Below are 19,379 nucleotides of genomic sequence, written 5' to 3'. Positions count from 1 at the left end.
ATGCTATGCCATTTTACTTGACAGCCCTGGGCAGCAGGGCTCCTAAGCAACATTCTAAAAGGAAGGCCAAGGAACACGTCCATTAAAATGTAGGCTATTTGTTTCATGGTATTCATTACTACAAATAAATGACAAATTAAAAATATTAGTAACAAATAAATCGATATCAAGCTTTTCTCTTTCAGTTCTGGCAGTGAACGCTGCAGCAGAGCATTCCTGAACACACGTGCTGCTGCTACCATGTTCCATGTCTGTGACTCGTCAGTGGCCAGCCACTGCCAGCAGTCTTCCCCACATTCGTCCCCACAACACATCCTAGACCATGGAGGGGGTAAATGTTTTCCTCTGAGAGTACTGGCCCAAAGGGAGGGAAAAAGTAACTAAGGGTCCCACAAGTCATAGGCCACCCGATTTTTTTTAGAGCATTATAAAACATTCTTGGCTGGGCGCAGCGGCTCATGCACGTAACCCAGCACTTTGGGGGGCCGAGGTAGGCAGATCACCTGAGGTAAGGAGTTAGAGACCAGCCTGGCCAACATGGTGAAACCTTGTCTCTACTTGAAAAAAAAAAAAAAAAAAAATGGCCGGGCGCGGTGGCTCACACTTGTAATCCCAGGACTTTGGAAAAACACAGAATACAAAATTAGCCAGGAGTGGTGGCCCATGCCTGTAATCCTAGCTACTCGGGAGGGTGAGGCAGGAGAATCACTTGAACCCAGGAGGCGGAGGTTGCAGTGAGCCAAGATCGCATCACTGCACCCCAGCCTGGGCAAAAGAAGTGAAACTCCATCTCAAAAAAAAAAAAAAAAAAAAAAAAAAAAATTCGTACTGTCTACTTTTGAAATTAAGGGAAAAACATCTACCTTTTCTCTTCCAGACAATGCCAATTAAAAGAGGAAATTCCAGGAGTCAGGAGAAAGGGAACAAAAAGAGAAGGTGATAGAGGAGAGAGGAGACCAAGTGAAGAGGATGGAGAAGAAACTATAGAAATAAAAGAAGAAGAGATCATGGCAAATACAGGAGAGATGCAAGAGACAAGAAGGTTGGAAACGGGCAGATGAGAGAAAAGGGGAAAGAGTCTGGGTTCTGAGTTATTTGCATTATTTGTGTACAGCGTGAGTTCCTTTGGGCTGTTAACATTATTTCAAGATAGAAGCTCCAAGGTGTTTCCTTACCTAATCTCTGAAGTGGCATACCATCATCACTTCTGCCGGGTTCTATTGTTCAAGCATACTAACCTTTACAAAGTGGCGGGGAGCTATGCAAGGGTGTAAATACCAGGAGGACGGGATCCCTGGGAATGACTTGGAATGTAGGTGGCATGGTGGGCAGAACCCACAGCCTAGGGTGAGATGGCAGGAACCTGGAATTACAGTACCTTAACGTGATATGAACTGATCTGAATGGATGTGTTTGAACACTCACCACATGCCAAGAGCTGTTCTAATCTCTTTGCATGTAGTATCTCATTTAACCCTCTTAACAACTTACCAAGGCAGACACTCTTTATCCAGAGGAGGAAAGTGAGGTACAGAGGTTAGTAGCACAGTGATAAAGCTGTTATAAGGAAGGACTTGCCAGGACCTGGAGAGAGACTGGGTGTGAGGAAGGTAACTGGCTGTCACAGTGTCCTGTAGGATTTTTCCTAACTGATAAACCACCCTGTATAGTTCTACCGATCCATCCATGCAGGGCTAGGATTCATTTTGACCTCGTCATAGCAGCTTTCCAGGGGCCAATCCCACTCCAGCCTAAAGCACCTCATAGGCTATCATTTAAACTGCAGTAGGAACTAAGCCTTAGACCAGAAATTCCTCCCTGATGGGATTCCTGGAATGGTTCCTAAATAGCTGGGTCTTATTTCCTGACAATGCCGCCTGCCCCGAGGCTTGATGTAACTCTGCATAGCTTCTGCAGTTTGGAGAGGCAGGGAATGCCATTTTGTGTTTGAACCCAGCAGGTCAGGCTCCTGCAGAGGTCAGGTAGTGCGTGGAGAGGACTACTGGTGTTTACTGTTTATTACATCTCTCCCAACACACAAAATCTGGGGTTCACCAAAGCAGGCGGTTTTCTTCCACATGCTCCTCTAGGATGCAAAATGCCCTCCAGTGGAAATGCCTTTCCACTGTGCTTCTGCTGAATTTTCCTCCAAGATTTCCTCTAACTGTGGACTGCCAGCTCCTCCCTGACGTCTTCAGGCACCAAGCCAACATGTTCTTGTTGCAATCCTCAAGACTCCTTTCAGCATCTTAACTTTTTCCCCAGTTTTCTTTCATTTTCTCCACCTGTCTGTGTTGACTGCGGTCTCCTTCCTTCCAGCCTTTTCCTTCCTTCATCTTATCCTACAAAGCCACACCTGTACTCACAAGTGCCAGAGAGTTCGATCATTTGCTTAATGTCAACAAAAGAAAAAAAAAAAAAAGCTCGAGAGTCGCCTTGGCTTGCAGCACGCAAGCAGAGTGAACAAGTGGGGCCTGCGCAGCCTCCTACCCTCCACCTCGCAAGGAACCCCGAGTTCTGAAACGTGGAAAGGCCCAGACCTGCAGATTTAATCTAAGTCCTGCAGTCCCCAAGAGATCACACACTGCAGATCCCAGTCTCATGAACTAAGAGAGGAGAGGAGCAAGGTTACCCCGGACTACCGCAGCTCGGGGATAACGCGCGGGACAGGCGGCCCGAGATGCGCAGGCCACGCAGCCTCGCCGACAAGTGGCCCTGGAGAGCCTCCAGGCGCCCGGGTGGGGCCGCGATCGCGCCCCGCCAGTCACCCCGGCATGTGGGCGCGGCGGGGCGGCGCGGGCGGGCCGGCTGCAAGAGCTGTTTGGCTTCCCGGCCGGAGTATTTGCTCAGCCCGCCTGCGCCGCATGGGACGCCTCTCCCTTTCCCTCCCTCCCTTCCCCGACGGCTTCTGGCGGCCAAGTGGATGTGGCGGGTGATCGGGCCACCCTGCCCAGGGGCGCCCAGCACTGGTAGGTGCTGGGGGTGGGGAGAGGCTTTGGGGAGAGTGTGCATGGGGTGGGAGTAGGGGGAAGGGAATTTCCTCGGGGGCTGCATGGGTCCATGGGAGGCGCAGGGGCCAGAGTGGGCGGGCGGAAGCCTCACCCCCGCCTCCACCCTTTCGCGGCGCCCGGGGCGGGCTCAGGTGCGGGGTTGGGCGGCGAGAGCGGCCGCGGCGGGTGTCCGGTGTCCGGTGTCCGGTGTCTGGAGCGGCTGGCTAGGTGAGCGGCGGTCCCCGGGGCCTGGGGCTTGCGGGGGGGGGGGCGGGGGGACCTTCGAGGGAGAGGGTCTGCCGGGGCTGAGGACCTTCGGGGAAGTTCTGGAATCGCGCGGGGACACGCGGCGCGTGCTTCCACCCGCGGGGAGTGCAGGCCCCGAGAGGGTCTGGGTTGGCCTAGAGTTTCTAGACTCCTAGCAGGAGCACGTCGTCGACCTGCGCCTCGAGATCTTCCAGGAGGGAAGTCCCGGGAAACGGTGGCAGCCGGCGCAGCACCCCCGCAGCGCGTTCCCCGCGCGCCGGCACCCAGGGGCGCCCCCACGTGGGGTCCGGGAGCGCGCGGAGGCCAGTGCAGCGCCGCCTCCCTCGGGCTGCAGCGGCAGGGCTGGGCCAGACCCAGGCCGGGTGCCCAGTGCGCCCAGCCAAGCGGCGCCCCTGCCCGCTCCTGGACTCGGGGGTCATGCGAGCACCGGAAGGAGCTACAGTTTGTAGGTTTTCTGAGTTATCTCTCCTTTCCCAGGGAGCTTAGAGAAGCAGCAAGCTTGGCACCTACCTCTTTCAAACAGATGCTCCTCATCGCCCCAAAGGCTTTTGTTTGATTGCTGGTTTAATAGAAACAACGACTTGGGTACCACTATTATAAAATAGTGAATAAATAAGTGGAAAGCATACGGGGCATAGATTTGGCATATGAGTGGAATTTTCTATGTATACTAAATCTGTGTGTACAGTTATCTCAAATTTCTGAAGAATAGTATATATTTACAAACTTGCCAAATTGCTGTCATCTCTGGTAATTTGTTTCATCCTCAAAAACAGCCCTTTTGCTGGTAGATGAATAAGATAAGGTTTGAATAAGAAAACGAAATTGGACCACAGCGCTGGCTGTTTTAAAAGAATTAGAATTCAAACTGTATTGTTAATGTTATAGTTACACTGTCCATACCACAATACTTTTATTTATTTTTTATTAGGTCGGTGCAAAAGTAATTGCGGTTTTTACTGCAAAACCCGCAGTTACTTTTTTTTGGCCATATAAAACACAAAAACTTTTGCACCGACCTAATGTTTTTAATTTTTGAGACAGGGTCTCCTTCTGTCACCCAGGCTGTGGTGCAGTGGTGTGATCTCGGCTCACTGTAGCCTCAAACTCTCCAACTCAAGAGATCCTCCCAACTCAGCCTCCCAAATAGGTGGGACTATAGGTGCGGGCCACCACGCCTGGCTAATTTTTATATTTTATGTAGAGACGTGTTGCCCAAGCTGGTCTTGAACTCCTGAGCTCCAGCAATCCACCCATGTCCACCTCCGAAAGCGTTGGCATTACATGTAGAACCACTGTGCCCGGCCTTCTATTTTTATGATTTAGGCTGTCTCTTAGGCCTTTTAAAATTTGTATTTTGTTTAGGTCTCAGAGTTATCCAAAAGACAGTTGTGTTGTAGAACAGTGTGAAGGTGTGAGAATCAGGCCAAATCTATGGTATCATGGAAAACAACTGATTCTCTGACCTTTTACCAATTGGTGTTCAGAATAAATAGCAGGTGTGGGCTTGTTGTTTATCATTTCTCTCTTTTAAGAAAGGTGCTGTGTTAGCTGAGCTATTCCTTTGTTGGATCTTGAATCACCGGAGGTTTGCTGCCCTTGATATAGTATGGGAAAGTCCTCTGAGTTTGAATCAGTATCAGCAGTGATTACTTCCTTGTCAGGGAGTGAAAGTGGGAAAGCCCTAGTTAGTTAATTTCCTGATTTCTATTTCTTCTATCCTGGCTCCACCAGGCTCCTTCACTTCACAGTGAATTATGTCAGATACACACAGATTAGGAGTCACAGACTGAACCAGCCCTCATTTCACAGATGAGGAAACTGAGTCCCAAGGAGGTGAGGTGACAGCGTAGAGTCACACTGCTCATTAGACGCGGAGCTGAGAGTTGAGCCTGGAGTGCCTCTGGGTGTCTTCTGTGCACTGTGCTGAGCTTCAGTTGGGGTCTGAGAAAGCCTTGGAGTGGGGGTTAAGGGTTGGGAATCAGCGGGTGAGGGGGACAGGTGATTTACACCAGTACCATTCAGCAGCTGCCGAATGGCCACATTGTCAACGGCCTGATTACAGATAGTTGTCGGCTGGGTCCCCCAAGTATTCTTGGAGGCACAAGAAAGCCAGTGTCTTTCCTTCAAGATGAACCAGTTAATTTTAATGTTAGAAATCCACATTTGCTATAAAAAGTAAAACAAAACAACATAAAAATGGAAATAATGTGAGCATTTCATCACAGAGGTGCCACGAACCTGCTTGCGCATGTGAGAGGCTGTGCTTTTTGCGCTGTTCTTAGTGTTTGTTTGGAAGGGGAAATTGTGGAGACGAAGTGGATGACTAAGTGCAAGGGGAAATGGAGGGGACTCAGTGTCTGGTGAATATGTGGGTAAACAATGTCCACACCTGGGCCAGTGTGACAGTCGGTTCATTGCTGTCCTTCCTGGCTGGGGTGTGTGCACCTGGCCTCCCCTAAGCTTAGCTACAGTTGACCAGGAGGAGGCTTCTGCCCTGTGTCAAACACCATCAGTTCAACATTTCTGTTGCTGCAGGAATTTGCTGGCTTCCATTCTGAAATTTCATACATGGCACCACATCCTGCTGTTCTGATTCTGGGCACACAAACTCACAAAAAGGCTTCTGTGTCATGTATTACAGTGAAGCTGAGTTAGAGCTGGACTGCCCGGCTCTGCCCCTTACCAGCTGCTGAGCTATGCTCTATCTTCCTAAACTGTGAGATGGGCATAGTGATGGGCTGGACTCGAAGGTAATTGTGAAAATTAAGAGAGTTAACACATGTAGAGTGCTTAATTAAGATGGTGCCTGGTACAAGAAGTGTTAGCTGTGTTATCAGGAATATGCAGGGCGGGGGAGACAGGAGGAATGTGACTTTGACACTTTAAGGGTTTTAGATTTTAGGATCTACCCATGCCTTTAATAGGATTCATGGCATTCAAAATCGGGAACACAGCAGAAGTCTCAACCCTAACTGAACTGTTCACCTTCTGCCGTGTGTGATTTCTGCGAAAGCCAACCACTGAACATAAGGACATTTACTGGAATGTCAAGGAGTCTTTCCGTCTCATTTCTTACCACTTTGTCTCGGAGCTTGTGGATTTCATTGGCTCCACCCTTTCAGAAGCTGCTAGAAACAAAAAGTCAAGAAATCTTGACAAGATATCCTTTTTTTTTTTTTTTTTTGGCTGTTCAAGCCTTTAAGGGTATCTCAGTTGCAAAATACAAAGTTGGCAGGTGGACCTGGGAAGGGCGTGACATTACTTTTAGTCCTTTAAAATTTTTCTCTTAATGTTTGGCTCCATTTGGATTCTGGTAGTTGAATGCTGCCGAGATGATAGGTTGCAGTCAGTAGGGATAGGTGTAGTTTCATCAAGGGCCTGGCTTCACTTCACAATGAACAGTCAGCGAATCTAAGAGCTGTGTAAGCACACCACTCTGTGGTAGCCTAGCTATTGAGCGTGCTTGTCTCAAAAGACAGGTGTAAATCAAGGAACAACTTTGCACGGAAGAGGAGGAAGACGGGAAGCTGAAGGAGGCTCCCAGGTGGTGAGAGGGGCCTTACAAATCTAGCTGTATCAATGACAAGGTGAATGAAGAGAAACCAACAACCCTACAATGGCCATAATATAGCTCAGTCACTTGTCTGAAGTTTAAGAGTGTTTGAACATAGTATGGAGAAAGAAGATATTTAAGAGCACATGGCAAGGTGTAAGATTATTGAGGTGTTATTATAAACAAGAAATTATTGGTCAATTCTTTTTTTTATTTTTGAGATTGAGTCTCCCTCTGTTGCCCAGGCTGGAGTGTAGTGGCGCGATCTCGGCTCACTGCAACCTCTGCCTCACAGGTTCAAGCGATCTCCTGTCTCAGCCTCTTGAGTAGCTGGGATTACAGGCACCCACCACCGTGCCCAGCTAATTTCTGTATTTTTTGTTTTTTTAGTAGATAGGGTTACACTATGTTGGTCAGACTGGTCTCGAACTCCTGACCTTGTGATCCGCCCGCTTCGGCCTCCCAAAGTGCTGGGATTACAGGTGTGAGCCACCATGCCTGGCCTGTTGGTCAATTTCTTAGGACACATGTGATTCTGAAAAGTTGTAGTAAGTTTTTTTTCTTACATCTTATTACATCGAATGCAAAGTCTTTTGTTTTCCAGAATAGAAATATTTTCATAGTTTCCTTCTGATTACAAAAGTATGATGGTTTATGAGACTTAGAAATTGTTTAAAAATAGAAAAATTATGACAATGTAATATTTTTAAGCCAATATTTTAAAATAGAAATGTGGAAAGTGGAATGAAACCTCAGTAGGATTTCCAACCCCAGGAGAAGTTCTAGGAGGCCACTATGCACGCTCGCTTTATGGTTTCTCTTTCAAGGAGCCATGCGGTAAAGTCATATAAATCAAGGATCCTTTGTTATGAACCTAATGACCTCTTCATCCCTCTAGTTTATCTGGTCTGTCCATTTAGGTTTTATTAAACTAGGTTATCCAGAAAAAGCACACCTAAAACTCGGTGACTTTCCAGAATGTAGATGGATGTTCTCTCTTGCACCTGCCCTGATTTTCATGGCTCTAGTAGGTTACCTGGAAATTACATTATCCTTTTTTGAAGAGGAAAGTACATAATTTTGTTTATTTAATGCTACTTTTTGGGGAAATTGCAGAAAATGCATGGTGGTCTAGTTTTTATTTCTTCCCTTTTCTTCCTTGAGCATGGCTCTATTTTAGTTTGGTTTGGGGTGAGTTACTCTGTGACATCTCAAAAATGGTATTTTCTTTTGAAATAGGTACTTTACAGAGAGCCTTTTAATTTCTTCCTGTGACTTTTTTTTTCTTTCTTTTTTCAGCCACACAGTTGGTGGTTTGTTAGGCTCTGGGATAATAATGTGTTTGCTTAGTTGGGAGCGGGACAAACCTCTGTGAACTTTTTTTGTTTGCCTGAGATTGACCTGTATAAAGTTAGGGTTTGTTTTCTTTTTTTGACAAAGTTTCTTTAGAAATTACAGGATAGAGGTTATACAAACCCTTAACAAAGTGTGCCTCAGGTTTTCTTCTTCTCTTTTCTCCCTGAACTGAAAAGTGATACTGTGTTTCCTCCTAGCTTTTTTTTTTTTTTTTTTTTTTTGAGACGGAGTCTCTCTCTGTCGCCCAGGCTGGAGTGCAGTGGTGCAATCTCAGCTCACCGCAAGCTCCGCCTCCCGGGTTCCCGCCATTCTCCTGCCTCAGCCTCTCCGAGTAGCTGGGACTACAGGCGCCCGCCACCACGCCCGGCTAATTTTTTTGTATTTTTAGTAGAGACGGGGTTTCACCGTGGTCTCGATCTCCTGACCTCGTGATCCGCCCGCCTCGGCCTCCCAAAGTGCTGGGATTACGAGCGTGAGCCACCGCGCCCGGCCTAGCTTTTTTTTTCAAACCAGTCCTAGCCAGTGTCCACACATTTTAACATGCTGCCTGAATGCGGGCTCTTTCTCTCTGCAGATTCAGTGAACAGCATTTTGGACAGGACATTTGGTGCCAGGTCTGAGGAGCCAGTTTGCTGAATTATTGTCCCAGTCAGCCAGGATTGTGAGCTGTTTGGGAAGTTTCGTGGACACGCCCAAGTGCAGGCACTGGTGGAGGGATACCTGGAGGCCAGTTTCAGGAACTTTTGCCACCGGTATAAAAGACTCCAGAACTGCAAAGATGCTGAAACAGATACTGTCGGAGATGTACATAGATCCTGATCTACTGGCAGAGCTCAGCGAAGAACAGAAACAGATCCTGTTCTTCAAGATGAGAGAGGAGCAGATCCGACGATGGAAAGAAAGAGAAGCAGCTATGGAAAGAAAGGAGTCCCTGCCAGTGAAACCCAGGCCAAAGAAAGGTAAACGTATCCACGTTTCTTCCGTGGATGTGTTGGCAGAATAGCTCCTGGCTTGCTTTGACAATTTCACAGTAGTCACAAGCAAAGCAGGTGCAAGTTCTAGTTTGGTAGATGAATCGTAAATGTTATTGAGAATCTAATACTGCAGTATGTCCACCTGAAGTCTACACACACACACAGTATTCACCAGGGAGTTGCATAGCTGTGAGGAAATCTTTTACTTGAAACCAGACTAACCTGAAGCTGTATTAAAAAGTCACCTGTGAGGTTTGATTTGAGGGGTATTAAGGAAGGTTTCTATCTCCTTTATCGTTACTGGTTCCTAATATTCTACTACTAGAACACAAAGTTCTTATATCAATATATTTATAGCAATTGTGTTTGCATTTCTTAGACCTCAGAGATTTTTCTTTGAGGTATCTTTTTAGGGAACACCTCCTCTTAAAATGTAAGGAACTGCTGTAAGAAAAAAAAATCATAATACTATCTTTTTTTAGTGTGAATGAGTTTCTCAGATGTAAACTTTTCCTCATTATCAAAGGAATCTCTGGTAGTTTGAGAGGGTTCTTTTGAGACCATGGGGGAGGAAATCTTTGTATATTAAGACTTAAAGAAGACAAGGTGCAGTGGCTCATGCTTGTCATTGCAGCACTTTGGGTGGCCAAGGTAGGAGGATCCCTTGAGCCCAGGAGTTCTGACCAGCCTGGGCAATATAGTGACACCTTGTCTCTAGGAAAAATAAAAAATTAGCTGGGCATGGTGGTGCATGCCTGTAGTCCCAACTACTTGGGAGGCTGAGGTGGTATAATTGCTTGAGCTCAGGAGGTCGAGGCCGCACTGAACTGAAATCACACGTCTGCGCTCCACCCTGGGTGACAGAGTAAGACTGTGTCTCAAAAAAAAAAAAAAGGCTTAAAGCATATACACATACAGACAAAGAAAAACACAAATTGTCCGCCCTCCTCACTCCGTTCTCACTAACCCCCACACCCCCGCCCTGCTGTTCACATGCGAAGTCTGTCATGGGTGAATACCGAAGTTGTGAAAACACAGCACACTTTTCAAGGTCACTGGCAGAGGCATCTAAGACCAATCTCTTTTCATGTTTCATTAAACCAGGATAATAAAATTTTGTAAAATCACATATGGTTTCAAACATTGAGAAAATGAATCTCATTTGCATCCCTGGTATATGCCCAGGTTCAAAAAGGAAGTCAGTGTAGCGTCCTTTACTTTTTACTGTCTTTTATTAAAACTTTTTTCCAATGATGCCTTCATCATGACAAGGAAATAAACATAAATATGTCATTTCCTCTTGTTAGGATCAATACAACTATTTATGAAACACCTCCTGTTTCAGACACTAGTTGAAGCACGTTTAGGTACATAATGCCTAACCTTCACAAAACTTCTGCAAAGTCAACATTGACAATCCTGTTTTATAGATGATGAAACTTAGAGAAGTTCATTTTGTTTGTTTGTTTGAGATGGAGTCTCACTCTGTTGCCCTGGTTGGAGTGCAGTGGTACAATCTTGACTTAATGCAACCTTCGTCTCCCGGGTTCAAGCAATTCTCCTGCCTCAGCCTCCAAAGTAGCTGGGATTACAGGCGTGTGCCACCACACCCAGCTAATTTTTGAATTTTTAGTAGAGATGGGGTTTCTCCATGTTGGCCAGGCTGGTCTTGAACTCCAGACCTCAAACGATCTGCCCACCTGGGCTTCCCAATGTGCTGGGATTACAGGCCTGAACCACTGCACCTGGCCATGAAACTTAGATAAGTTGAGTAATATATGCAAGGTTATACCACCTATAGTTGTCCAGTTCTGTTGGATTTTACATTATTCTGCACGATCCAAAATACAACTTTTCCTCCAATAAATAACATGGCCAAACTGAAACATAACTCTTTTGTCTTTCTAAACTGGTTTATGCACCTTCTTGGATTCTCTAGTCAGAGTTTTTCAGGTATAATTGGGTCTCTTCTGGGCACCATGTTCGTTGTGAACATATATTAGTGTGACGGGGTGACCTTGGGGACTGGCAGCCAAAGGGTTCTTGCCACTAGAGTCAGTGGCCCAGACTCTGTTAGACTTTGGGTTTCTCGTGTTTGCTGAATCGGTCTCCTTGTGATGACTTAAAATAATAATTTCAGTTTCTTTGCTTACATTTCTCACTTGTAGGGTTTTGAATCTACCTCTCAGAAACCCTGTGTTAACTTTGTTAGTCAAATGATCGTGAGAAAAGTATGTTAATATAAGCGGGGAAAGTTCTCTCAATATCTCACGTCAAAAGTGTATTACCCCCTTAGATTGAAAACTTGGAAAAGTATATTTTGCATTAAATTAGTTCCTCTTCTGACTACAGAAAAGGAAAAGTTTCTCCCACTTCCCCTAAAATCACATCACTTCTCTTTCATCTCGCGCTGTGTTTGAAGATAAAACCATAGACCGTCCAAAGCAATGCTGTCATGGCTGGTGCTGCCAGAGGTGCTTATCTGTGCTGTAGACTTGCTAAGCCTGTGACCCTTGTGGGTTGACAGGTCACTCATGCATCTCCTCCCTGAAGGCTTGTGCTCCCTGCCTCCCCTTCTCCTGCCTTTCTGGTTAGTATTGGGCTAAGTGCTGCTTTTCCTTAGCAGTTCTTAGCCACACGGTGGTTTTGGAGGTTGTTCATTTCATTAAAAACATCATATGCCACCCCTGCCATTCCTTGACCCCCTCTAGCTTATCACTTAGAAGTTCTTTCATTGTCATCTCATCATTTTTCACTATGAATACATGGACCCCTGTGCTTAGTGTTCAGGGATCATCACTAAAATTGTTGTGTATTGTGCATCACAGGAACTTGTCTTTTCTTCTTTTTTTTTTTTTAAGACACAGTCTTGCTCTGTCGCCCAGGCTGCAGTGCAGTGGTATAAGATTTCAACTCACTGCAACCTCCGCCTCCAGGGTTCAAGCGATTCTCCTGCCTCAGCCTCCTGAGTGATTAGTTGGGTTTATAAGCACCTGCTACCATGCCCAGCTAATTTTTGTATTTTCAGTAGAGACAGGGTTTCACCATGTTGGCCAGCCTGGTCTCGAACTCCTGACCTCAAGTGATCCACCCACCTCCGCCTCCCAAAGTGCTGGGATTACAGGCATGACCAACCGTGCCTGGCTTGTCTACTTTTCAGTAATCTGAAGGCTGAAGTAGAAGGGGCTGAAAAACTATCAGCATGTGAATTTAACTTAGTACTATATGAGAAGATCATTTCTGATTTCTGTAGTGGGAGAATGTGATACTTAGGGAGAGAAGTATGGACCTACTCTGCTTGCTGGGGTAGCTAGAGGTCTACAGCCGCACCGTCCAGTGCAGTCACCACTAGCCACGTGTAGCTCTTGAGCACAGGAAATGAGGCTAGTCTGGATTGAGGTGTGCTATACATGTAAACTACGAGATTTCAAAGACTTGGTAGAAGGAAAAGAAAATGCCACATTAATAATCGTATATTCCTTATATATGGAACTGATAATATTTTGTATATCTTCGGTAAAGTAAAATATTTAAATTAATTTCACGTGTTCCTTTTGATTTTTTTTTTTTTTTTTTGAGACAGAGTCTCTTGCTCTGTCACCCAGGTTGGAGTACAGAGGCATGATCTCAGCTCGCTGCAAACTCTGCCTCCTAAATTCTAGCAATTCTCCTTTCTGAGCCTCCCAAGTAGCTGGAATTACAGGTGTGTGCCACCACACCCAGCTAATTTTTGTATTATTAGTAGAGATGGGGTTTCACCATGTTGGCTAGGCTGGTCTCAAACTCCTGACCTCAGGTGATCCACCTGCCTCGGCCTTCCGAAGGGCTGGGATTACAGGTGTGAGCCACTGCACCTGGCCTCCTTTTGATTTTTTTAATGTGGCTACTAGAAAAGTGATAGTTATGGATATGGTACACATTTCTACAGTGCCATAATGGCAGCATCAGCCAGCATTCAATACGCTTACCTGGGTATCAGACCCTGAGCGTTGAGATTAAGTATATTATCTTATTAAATAATCACAGCTAAGCCTGAAGTGTGTATTGCTATTCACATTTCACAGATGAGGAAAGTCAAGCTCAGGGACATTCATTAACTTGGCTAGGGCCAACAGTAAGTGACAGAGCTGGAATAGATCCTGGGTCTCATTCTCCCAAAGCCAGAACTATTAACAAATAAACTACATGGAGAGCTTAACTGGAGCTTCATGACAGTGACTTTTGTCTGAAGCTGCCTTCACTGGACCTTAATGACAGTGACTTTTATGTGAAGGCACCTTGCACACATCTAAAATGTGCTCGCGTCAGGAATCTGCCACAGAGCCTTCTTCTTGGGTGATTTTACTGGGTAACGCAAACAGAAGACGCCTTCACTTAGCAGCTTGTTTCCCAGCACTTGTTTCATGGTGTCTGTGTCGAGTTGGTGGAAACCTAATGCAATGGGCTGAGATCTGGTTGCTGTGCAAGGTGCGGAAGGGGCTCCTCTGTGTGCCCTTGAAACAGACTTGGATTCATATAGCTTTATTTGCTGCGTTCTCATTGTTCCCAGGGGGGCGGATCCTTTATGCAAAGCCTTCCCTCCATTTTTGTGAAATAATGTTAAGGCCATTGGTTCGTGCCATTGACAGTGTTTGCCTCCCTGCCTTTCCCTCTTGAACTCACTGCATGCAGTAGGGTTATCAGCACAGGGGCATCAGCTGCCGGATTCCTTCCTTATCTTGATCAATTCGTCAGCTGCCTCTGACTCTAGATGCCTTTTGGTGTCTCTCTCTTGGAGTTGCCGCCCAGTCACGAGTCTCTTGCTCTCTCCCTGCTTTTTTTTCTTCTCTGCCGTCATCTTGAATATCTGTATTCCCCAGGGGGTGCCTCACACTGCCCTGGTGGTTTGTGATTTTGAGATGAGGCTGGGGGCTCATAGACTCCTTTGAAAATTTACTGAAAGCTTAGAGCTAGGAAAATGCACAGCGACACCATTCTGTGTATAATCTCACAATATTCACAGACTCCCTGAAGCTCATTCATAGACTCTCAGGGGTTCACAGATCCTAGGGTAACGTGAAAGTTCTGATTATCTCCCTAGGGCAACTCTTATAACCTTTAAATGTGAAACATCACCTTTATGCCAGTGACTCAAACCCAGATTGCCAAGCCGGACCTCTCACCCGAGTGTCGGTTGCCTGGTGAGCACCTCTGTTAAGAAGACCTGTAAGCCTTGCAAGCTTGATGCAAAACCCAGTTCACCAGCATCACTCCAACTCTCTCCAGCATCTGCTCGTCCTGCCTTTTACTCTCAGTGATGATGGGTGGTATTGCTCTGTTCCCAGTCACCAAAACCAGAACTCCAGGAGCCATGCTGCTTCCCCCCTGACCCTCACCCACCCGCCTAGTCTCTGATGCCTTGGATTTTGCTTCATCAGTCTCATTCCACAGAGATTTCCCACTACCAAGATACTGCTCTGTTAGGATGTGCCAAGCATAAGTTTTGTATTCATATGATTTCATTTAATCCTCACAAGGATCTGGTCAGGTAAATTTTGCCCCCTTTATTGTTACAGATAAGGAAACATACTTAGAGACGTAATTTGCATGAGTTGGTAGTGGAGTTAGGATTTGAACTCAGGTCCAGTTCAGCTCCAAGTCTGTCCTGAACTACCGGCCCTGAGCCCCACTTTTCTGTTCCTCCAACTCTGGGCTTTATAATTTAACCGAGATTGGCTTCCTAGCTTCATGGTGAACATCTTTTTTGGGTAACACTGTCAGAACCCTTTCACCTTCCCTGAGCTGCAGGCTTCACTGATCTCCTCTCTCTGTTTTCTAGTTCTTCCATCTGCTTTTCCAGCCGAGGTTCTCTCGTTTCTGTACTGCCCACTGCGTCCCTAGGCTGTAGAGCCGTGCAGGTTCCCCACTTTTCTTTCTGTCCTCATCTCTCAATAAGCATAAAAATTTATTAAAATGTTTAAATATTGACTTTGATATTAATAACTTCAGAATTGTTACCTATGCTAACAAATACAGGAAATAATGGGGAAAGCAACAGTTTGAATCATTTCAGGAAGTTCTGATAGAAATCGGCCTTGGCCTTCATTAAAATGAATACGGGGCTAGACCTAGCGTTTTCATCACCCCACTGCTCTGTGGAGCCGGGAAAGAACATGATGGCGACTTCACATCCCTGCTTGCCCAGTGGGGTCCTGTGTGTGGTTGCCACCCCAGCGTCCCTTTTCAGTTGCTCCATTTTCACCCTCCAGAGCATTTCAGTTTGGACTGTATGAGGTAAGCTGGCCTAAACAAGTTTTGCCATCACTCAGGCAGAACGGTTTTGAATTCTGGTCTCAGTGTTTACTAGCTCTGTGATCTTGTGCAAGTTATTTAATTCCTTGAGCCTCAACTTCCTCATTGTAAAATAGGTGAGTAATCACCTGAGCTGATATTTAGTGACAGATAGAGCATGGGCATCAACCAGTTGGAAGGGCTGTGGCCCCTGCCAGTCAGGCATTTGTCTTCTGGTTTCTGGGTCAGTTGAGGGGAACTGGGGTGTCCCAAAAGAGAGGCCAGAGGGAAGGAAGATCCACTTGGGACAATATGGCAGTGGTTTCTGGGAGTCTGCCAGCATGGTAACAACCTTGGTGTTGGTGGGCACCTTGCTTCCATCAGCCCTGATAAGACCCCACTGTAGTTAATATGGAACGTTGCTACCACCATCTCCTCTACCTCATAGGAGGCCCTGGTGTTGATTCTCTTTTGCAGCTGTTGGCTCAGTCCTTGGTCTTCTCTTTGTGGGGATAAAGTACATGATTCTCCTTCCCTTTATCTCTGTTCTCTTCCTGCCCATCGTGTGTGTGTGTTTGTGTGTGTGTGTGTAGTGTGTGTGAAAGCGTGTGTACGTGCCTCTCCCTCCTCTCACACACACATCTTTTACTATGATTGCCCTTCAGGTTGGATCCAGTGGGGGTGGAGACCAAGGGCTGACTCCTCAAAGGTGAGTCTTAGCCCTTCATCTTCACCTTAGCTGAATCTAAGGCTGACATTCACTGCCCCTGAGGAGCTAATCCACACTGACGCCCGCGTCTCACCCTCAAATGCCCCTGTCGAACCCATCACCTGGGAATAAATCCAACACAACAGTGTTGTGAGTGGCATCACGCTGCAATCTAGGACTGGACCAAGCCCGGCCATCTCCTTGCCAGGGACATGTGTCACCCCACTTTTATCTGATGTTTTTCAACACTGCCTAGTTAGAGGAGGCCCTAGGGGGAAATGTCTCTCAGATCTTATTTCTCTGCAGATTGAAGTGTGGATGTATCTCTCCTTGGCAGTGTGATTCCAAGCAGGACTGACCCGCCTTTCTAGAAAAGTTGGTTTTAGAAAAACTCTTCAAGAAACCCCCAAGATAGCAAACATGAAGAGTCCTGCAGTGTATAAACATGATTCAAGGACTGGAAAGAGAAACCCTGTAATTAAACGAAGTGCTATAAAAAGCTCCCTCCTTCACTCACTTCTGATTAAAGAGTGCGTTTAATTTTAAGGTGAAGCAGACAGAAAATGCAGAATGCCTGGGCGGTATTCAGGTAGGAAAACACACGTGCATGCCCCATTAGGCTCCCTGAAATGTACCTTAAGAAAGCACACTTAAGGAGGTACACTGTGTGCAGAAATATGGTTCTGTGTATCTCCATTTTCAACTTCTCTTACCAGACTGGAGCTTTCCTCAACTCCTTGTCAACACTTCGTTCTTCACCTGCACCTCCTTCTGTCCATCATTCCCTGGGCGTCATCCTTGACATCCTTACTCCCGCCTCTTCCAACACCTCAGGTATACTCCCTGCCTGTGTTTCCCCCATTTAAAGAAATCATTCAGCCAGTTGTGCTCTTGAAGTGCTCTTTCTGTCCCTTGGGTCTGTGAAGCAGTGCTGGGAATGTAGCAGACATTAAGTAAATACCTGCCGAACCAATAACGGGGAATCCTCCTTTTCCTCTTCACAGTAAACTCCAGAGCACACGCTGACTGCTGACACCAGTTCTCACCACCCCTTCCATCCCGCCTTTGTAGCCTGTCCCCACTGGCGTCCCCACAATGAGTCTCTCTGAAGTCCGAGGCTGCCTGAGAGCTTTCTCAGTCTGCATTATCCTCCCCTTCATCTCAGCAGGGCTTGACACTGCCCTGTCCCTTTCCTCTCTCAGCGACATGGCAGGACCTTCTCCCTGGTCTCCTCCACTGTTTGGTTATTTGGGGCATCAGTATCCTCTAGGTTTTTCATTTGTTTATTGTCCATCAGGACTCTCTTTTCCCTCCCCTTTCTTTTGCCCTCTGAATAAAGCACCTGCTTTTCCAAGGTTCTCTTCTTGGCTTCATTCTCTCTAAGAGCTCATCTGTACCAGTGGCTTCAATGACGCCATCTATAGAGTCATTCCCAAGTCTACATGGCTAATCTCCACCTCACTTCTGGACTCCAATTCTGGATTCCAGATGTCGATTGAAAGTCCTCATATGGACTTCCAGTAAAAGTAAAAATAACGTAGTCTACGCTTCCAAAGTAGCTCATTTTTTTTTTACTCCTTAAGCAAATTAATTTTCCTGTCACTACTTCTGCCTGTCCCCTGCTGTGTTGCCAGTTAGTGAGTTTCAGGATTCTGGCATCATCTTTGAGTCCTTCCTTAAATCCAGTGGCCTGAACCTTCCTATATTCTTGAACACTGTCCTTTCCTATGCCTGCCTTATTTAGGACCTGACTGCCTCACTCCTGGTCTTTTCACCCCAGTCTCTCCCCATTCTCTCCCCACATTCTGACTGAATACCCATCACATGCCACCCTGGTCCATCCTGTATATAGTGACATGCAGAGCAGAGCTTCCTTAATCACTTTCTTATCCTTGCGCCATCTGCTCAGAAATATTCATGTGTTCTTCATTGGCCACTCAGATAAAGAATGTGAAAATAATACACTCTGAGCATTTGTCACTTAGCAGGCCTGTGAGGTAAGACTTTCTTACCTCTGTTTATTATAGAAGGAACTCAGGCTTGGAGACATAAATTGATGTATGCATGGTCTCATAACTTGTCAGGGGTAAAACTGGGATTTTGCTCTTGCTTTCTGGCTCAACTGCAGTATAGGGCCTAAATTTCAGTACCTTAGCCAGGTGTGTGGGACCCTGTGCCACATGGCCCTCTGCTCCCCTGTGTGATGGTCAGCCTATGCCACACACGTGCAGGTGACTTCCAGTGCCCCTCTCGGCCTTGGTGGAGACCCTCATTTCTTATTTTCCATGTCTGCCTGCTGATTCCCTTCTCTATTCTTTGGTCATGCTGTTCTTTGCATCCAGTGTCAAACACACCCTCACTCTCTGTCTAAATTCCATATCCATCCTCCCATACTCAGTACAAAGAACTTGTTGTATTTCTCCTCTGTCTTCCCAGAACAATCTTTCCATCCCCTGAATCCTCACTGGACTTAGTAGAAAATCCACTGTGTTATAATGTATGCTGCCCTGGCCCTCCAGGGACTTAGTTCTTTTTTTTTAAACATTCCCGTAGCATCCTTTGACACCGCCCCCCACCACCTTTTGAAGTTCTAATAATTTTATAATTAATTAAGTATCCATGTTTGCTTCCCACAACTAGAATGTTAGTTTCCTGAGGACAGGGATTACTAGAATGTTAGTTTCCTGAGGACAGGGACTAGACTGTCTTGTCCTAAGTGTTTACCTGTGTGATACGGTTTGGCTCTGTGTCCCCATCCAAATCTCATCTTGAATTATACTCCCATAATTCCCACATGTTGTGGAAGGGACCTGGTGGGAGACAATTGAATCATGGGGGCAGTTTCCCCCATACTGTTCTCATGGTAGTGAATAAGTCTTACGAGATCTGAAGGTTTTATCAGGGGTTTCCACTTTTGCATCTTTCTTACTCTCTCTTTGCCTGCTGCCATCCATGTAAGACGTTACTTGCCCCTCCTTGCCTTCTACCATGATTGTGAAGCTTCCCCAGTCATGAAACTTTAAGTCCAGTTAAACTTTTTCTTTTGTAAGTTGCCCAGTCTTGGGTATGTCTTTATCAGCAACGTGAAAATGGACTAATACACTGTGTCTACCTCAGTGCTTGACACGTATTAGATATGTGATGAAAATTCATTAAATGCATCACCTAATGTCTTGCTCCTTCTCTTGTAGACTCTAGGTTCCTTGCAGGGGAATGGGCACATCTCTTTCGTCCCTTTCATCCCTGTATCACCTGCA

At 46.1% G+C, this 19,379-nt stretch overlaps 1 protein-coding gene across 5 annotated transcripts in view; it reads left to right on the top strand.

Moving 5' to 3' along the window:
* The first annotated feature begins 2,715 nt into the window (after positions 1–2,715).
* The window catches only part of SH2D4A (SH2 domain containing 4A), an 82,356-nt gene continuing 65,692 nt past the window's right edge, over positions 2,716–19,379 (top strand). For 2 of the 5 annotated variants that reach the window (XM_030812284.1, XM_003256725.4), the window contains exons 1-2: positions 3,122–3,218; positions 8,744–9,128. In XM_030812284.1, the coding sequence (XP_030668144.1) occupies positions 8,948–9,128 (181 nt within the window). In that variant the 5' untranslated portion in view covers positions 3,122–3,218; positions 8,744–8,947. Of the gene's footprint in view, positions 2,970–3,121; positions 3,219–8,743; positions 9,129–19,379 lie in introns of those variants that run through there. The other 3 variants (XM_030812285.1, XM_004087944.3, XM_003256726.4) reach the window with 3 other exon arrangements.

This window comes from Nomascus leucogenys, chromosome 4, assembly GCF_006542625.1.
Source record: "Nomascus leucogenys isolate Asia chromosome 4, Asia_NLE_v1, whole genome shotgun sequence".
NCBI lineage: Eukaryota > Metazoa > Chordata > Mammalia > Primates > Hylobatidae > Nomascus > Nomascus leucogenys.
The sequence above is the reverse complement of the archived record's forward strand: the minus strand, read 5'-3'. Positions and strand labels throughout refer to the sequence as shown.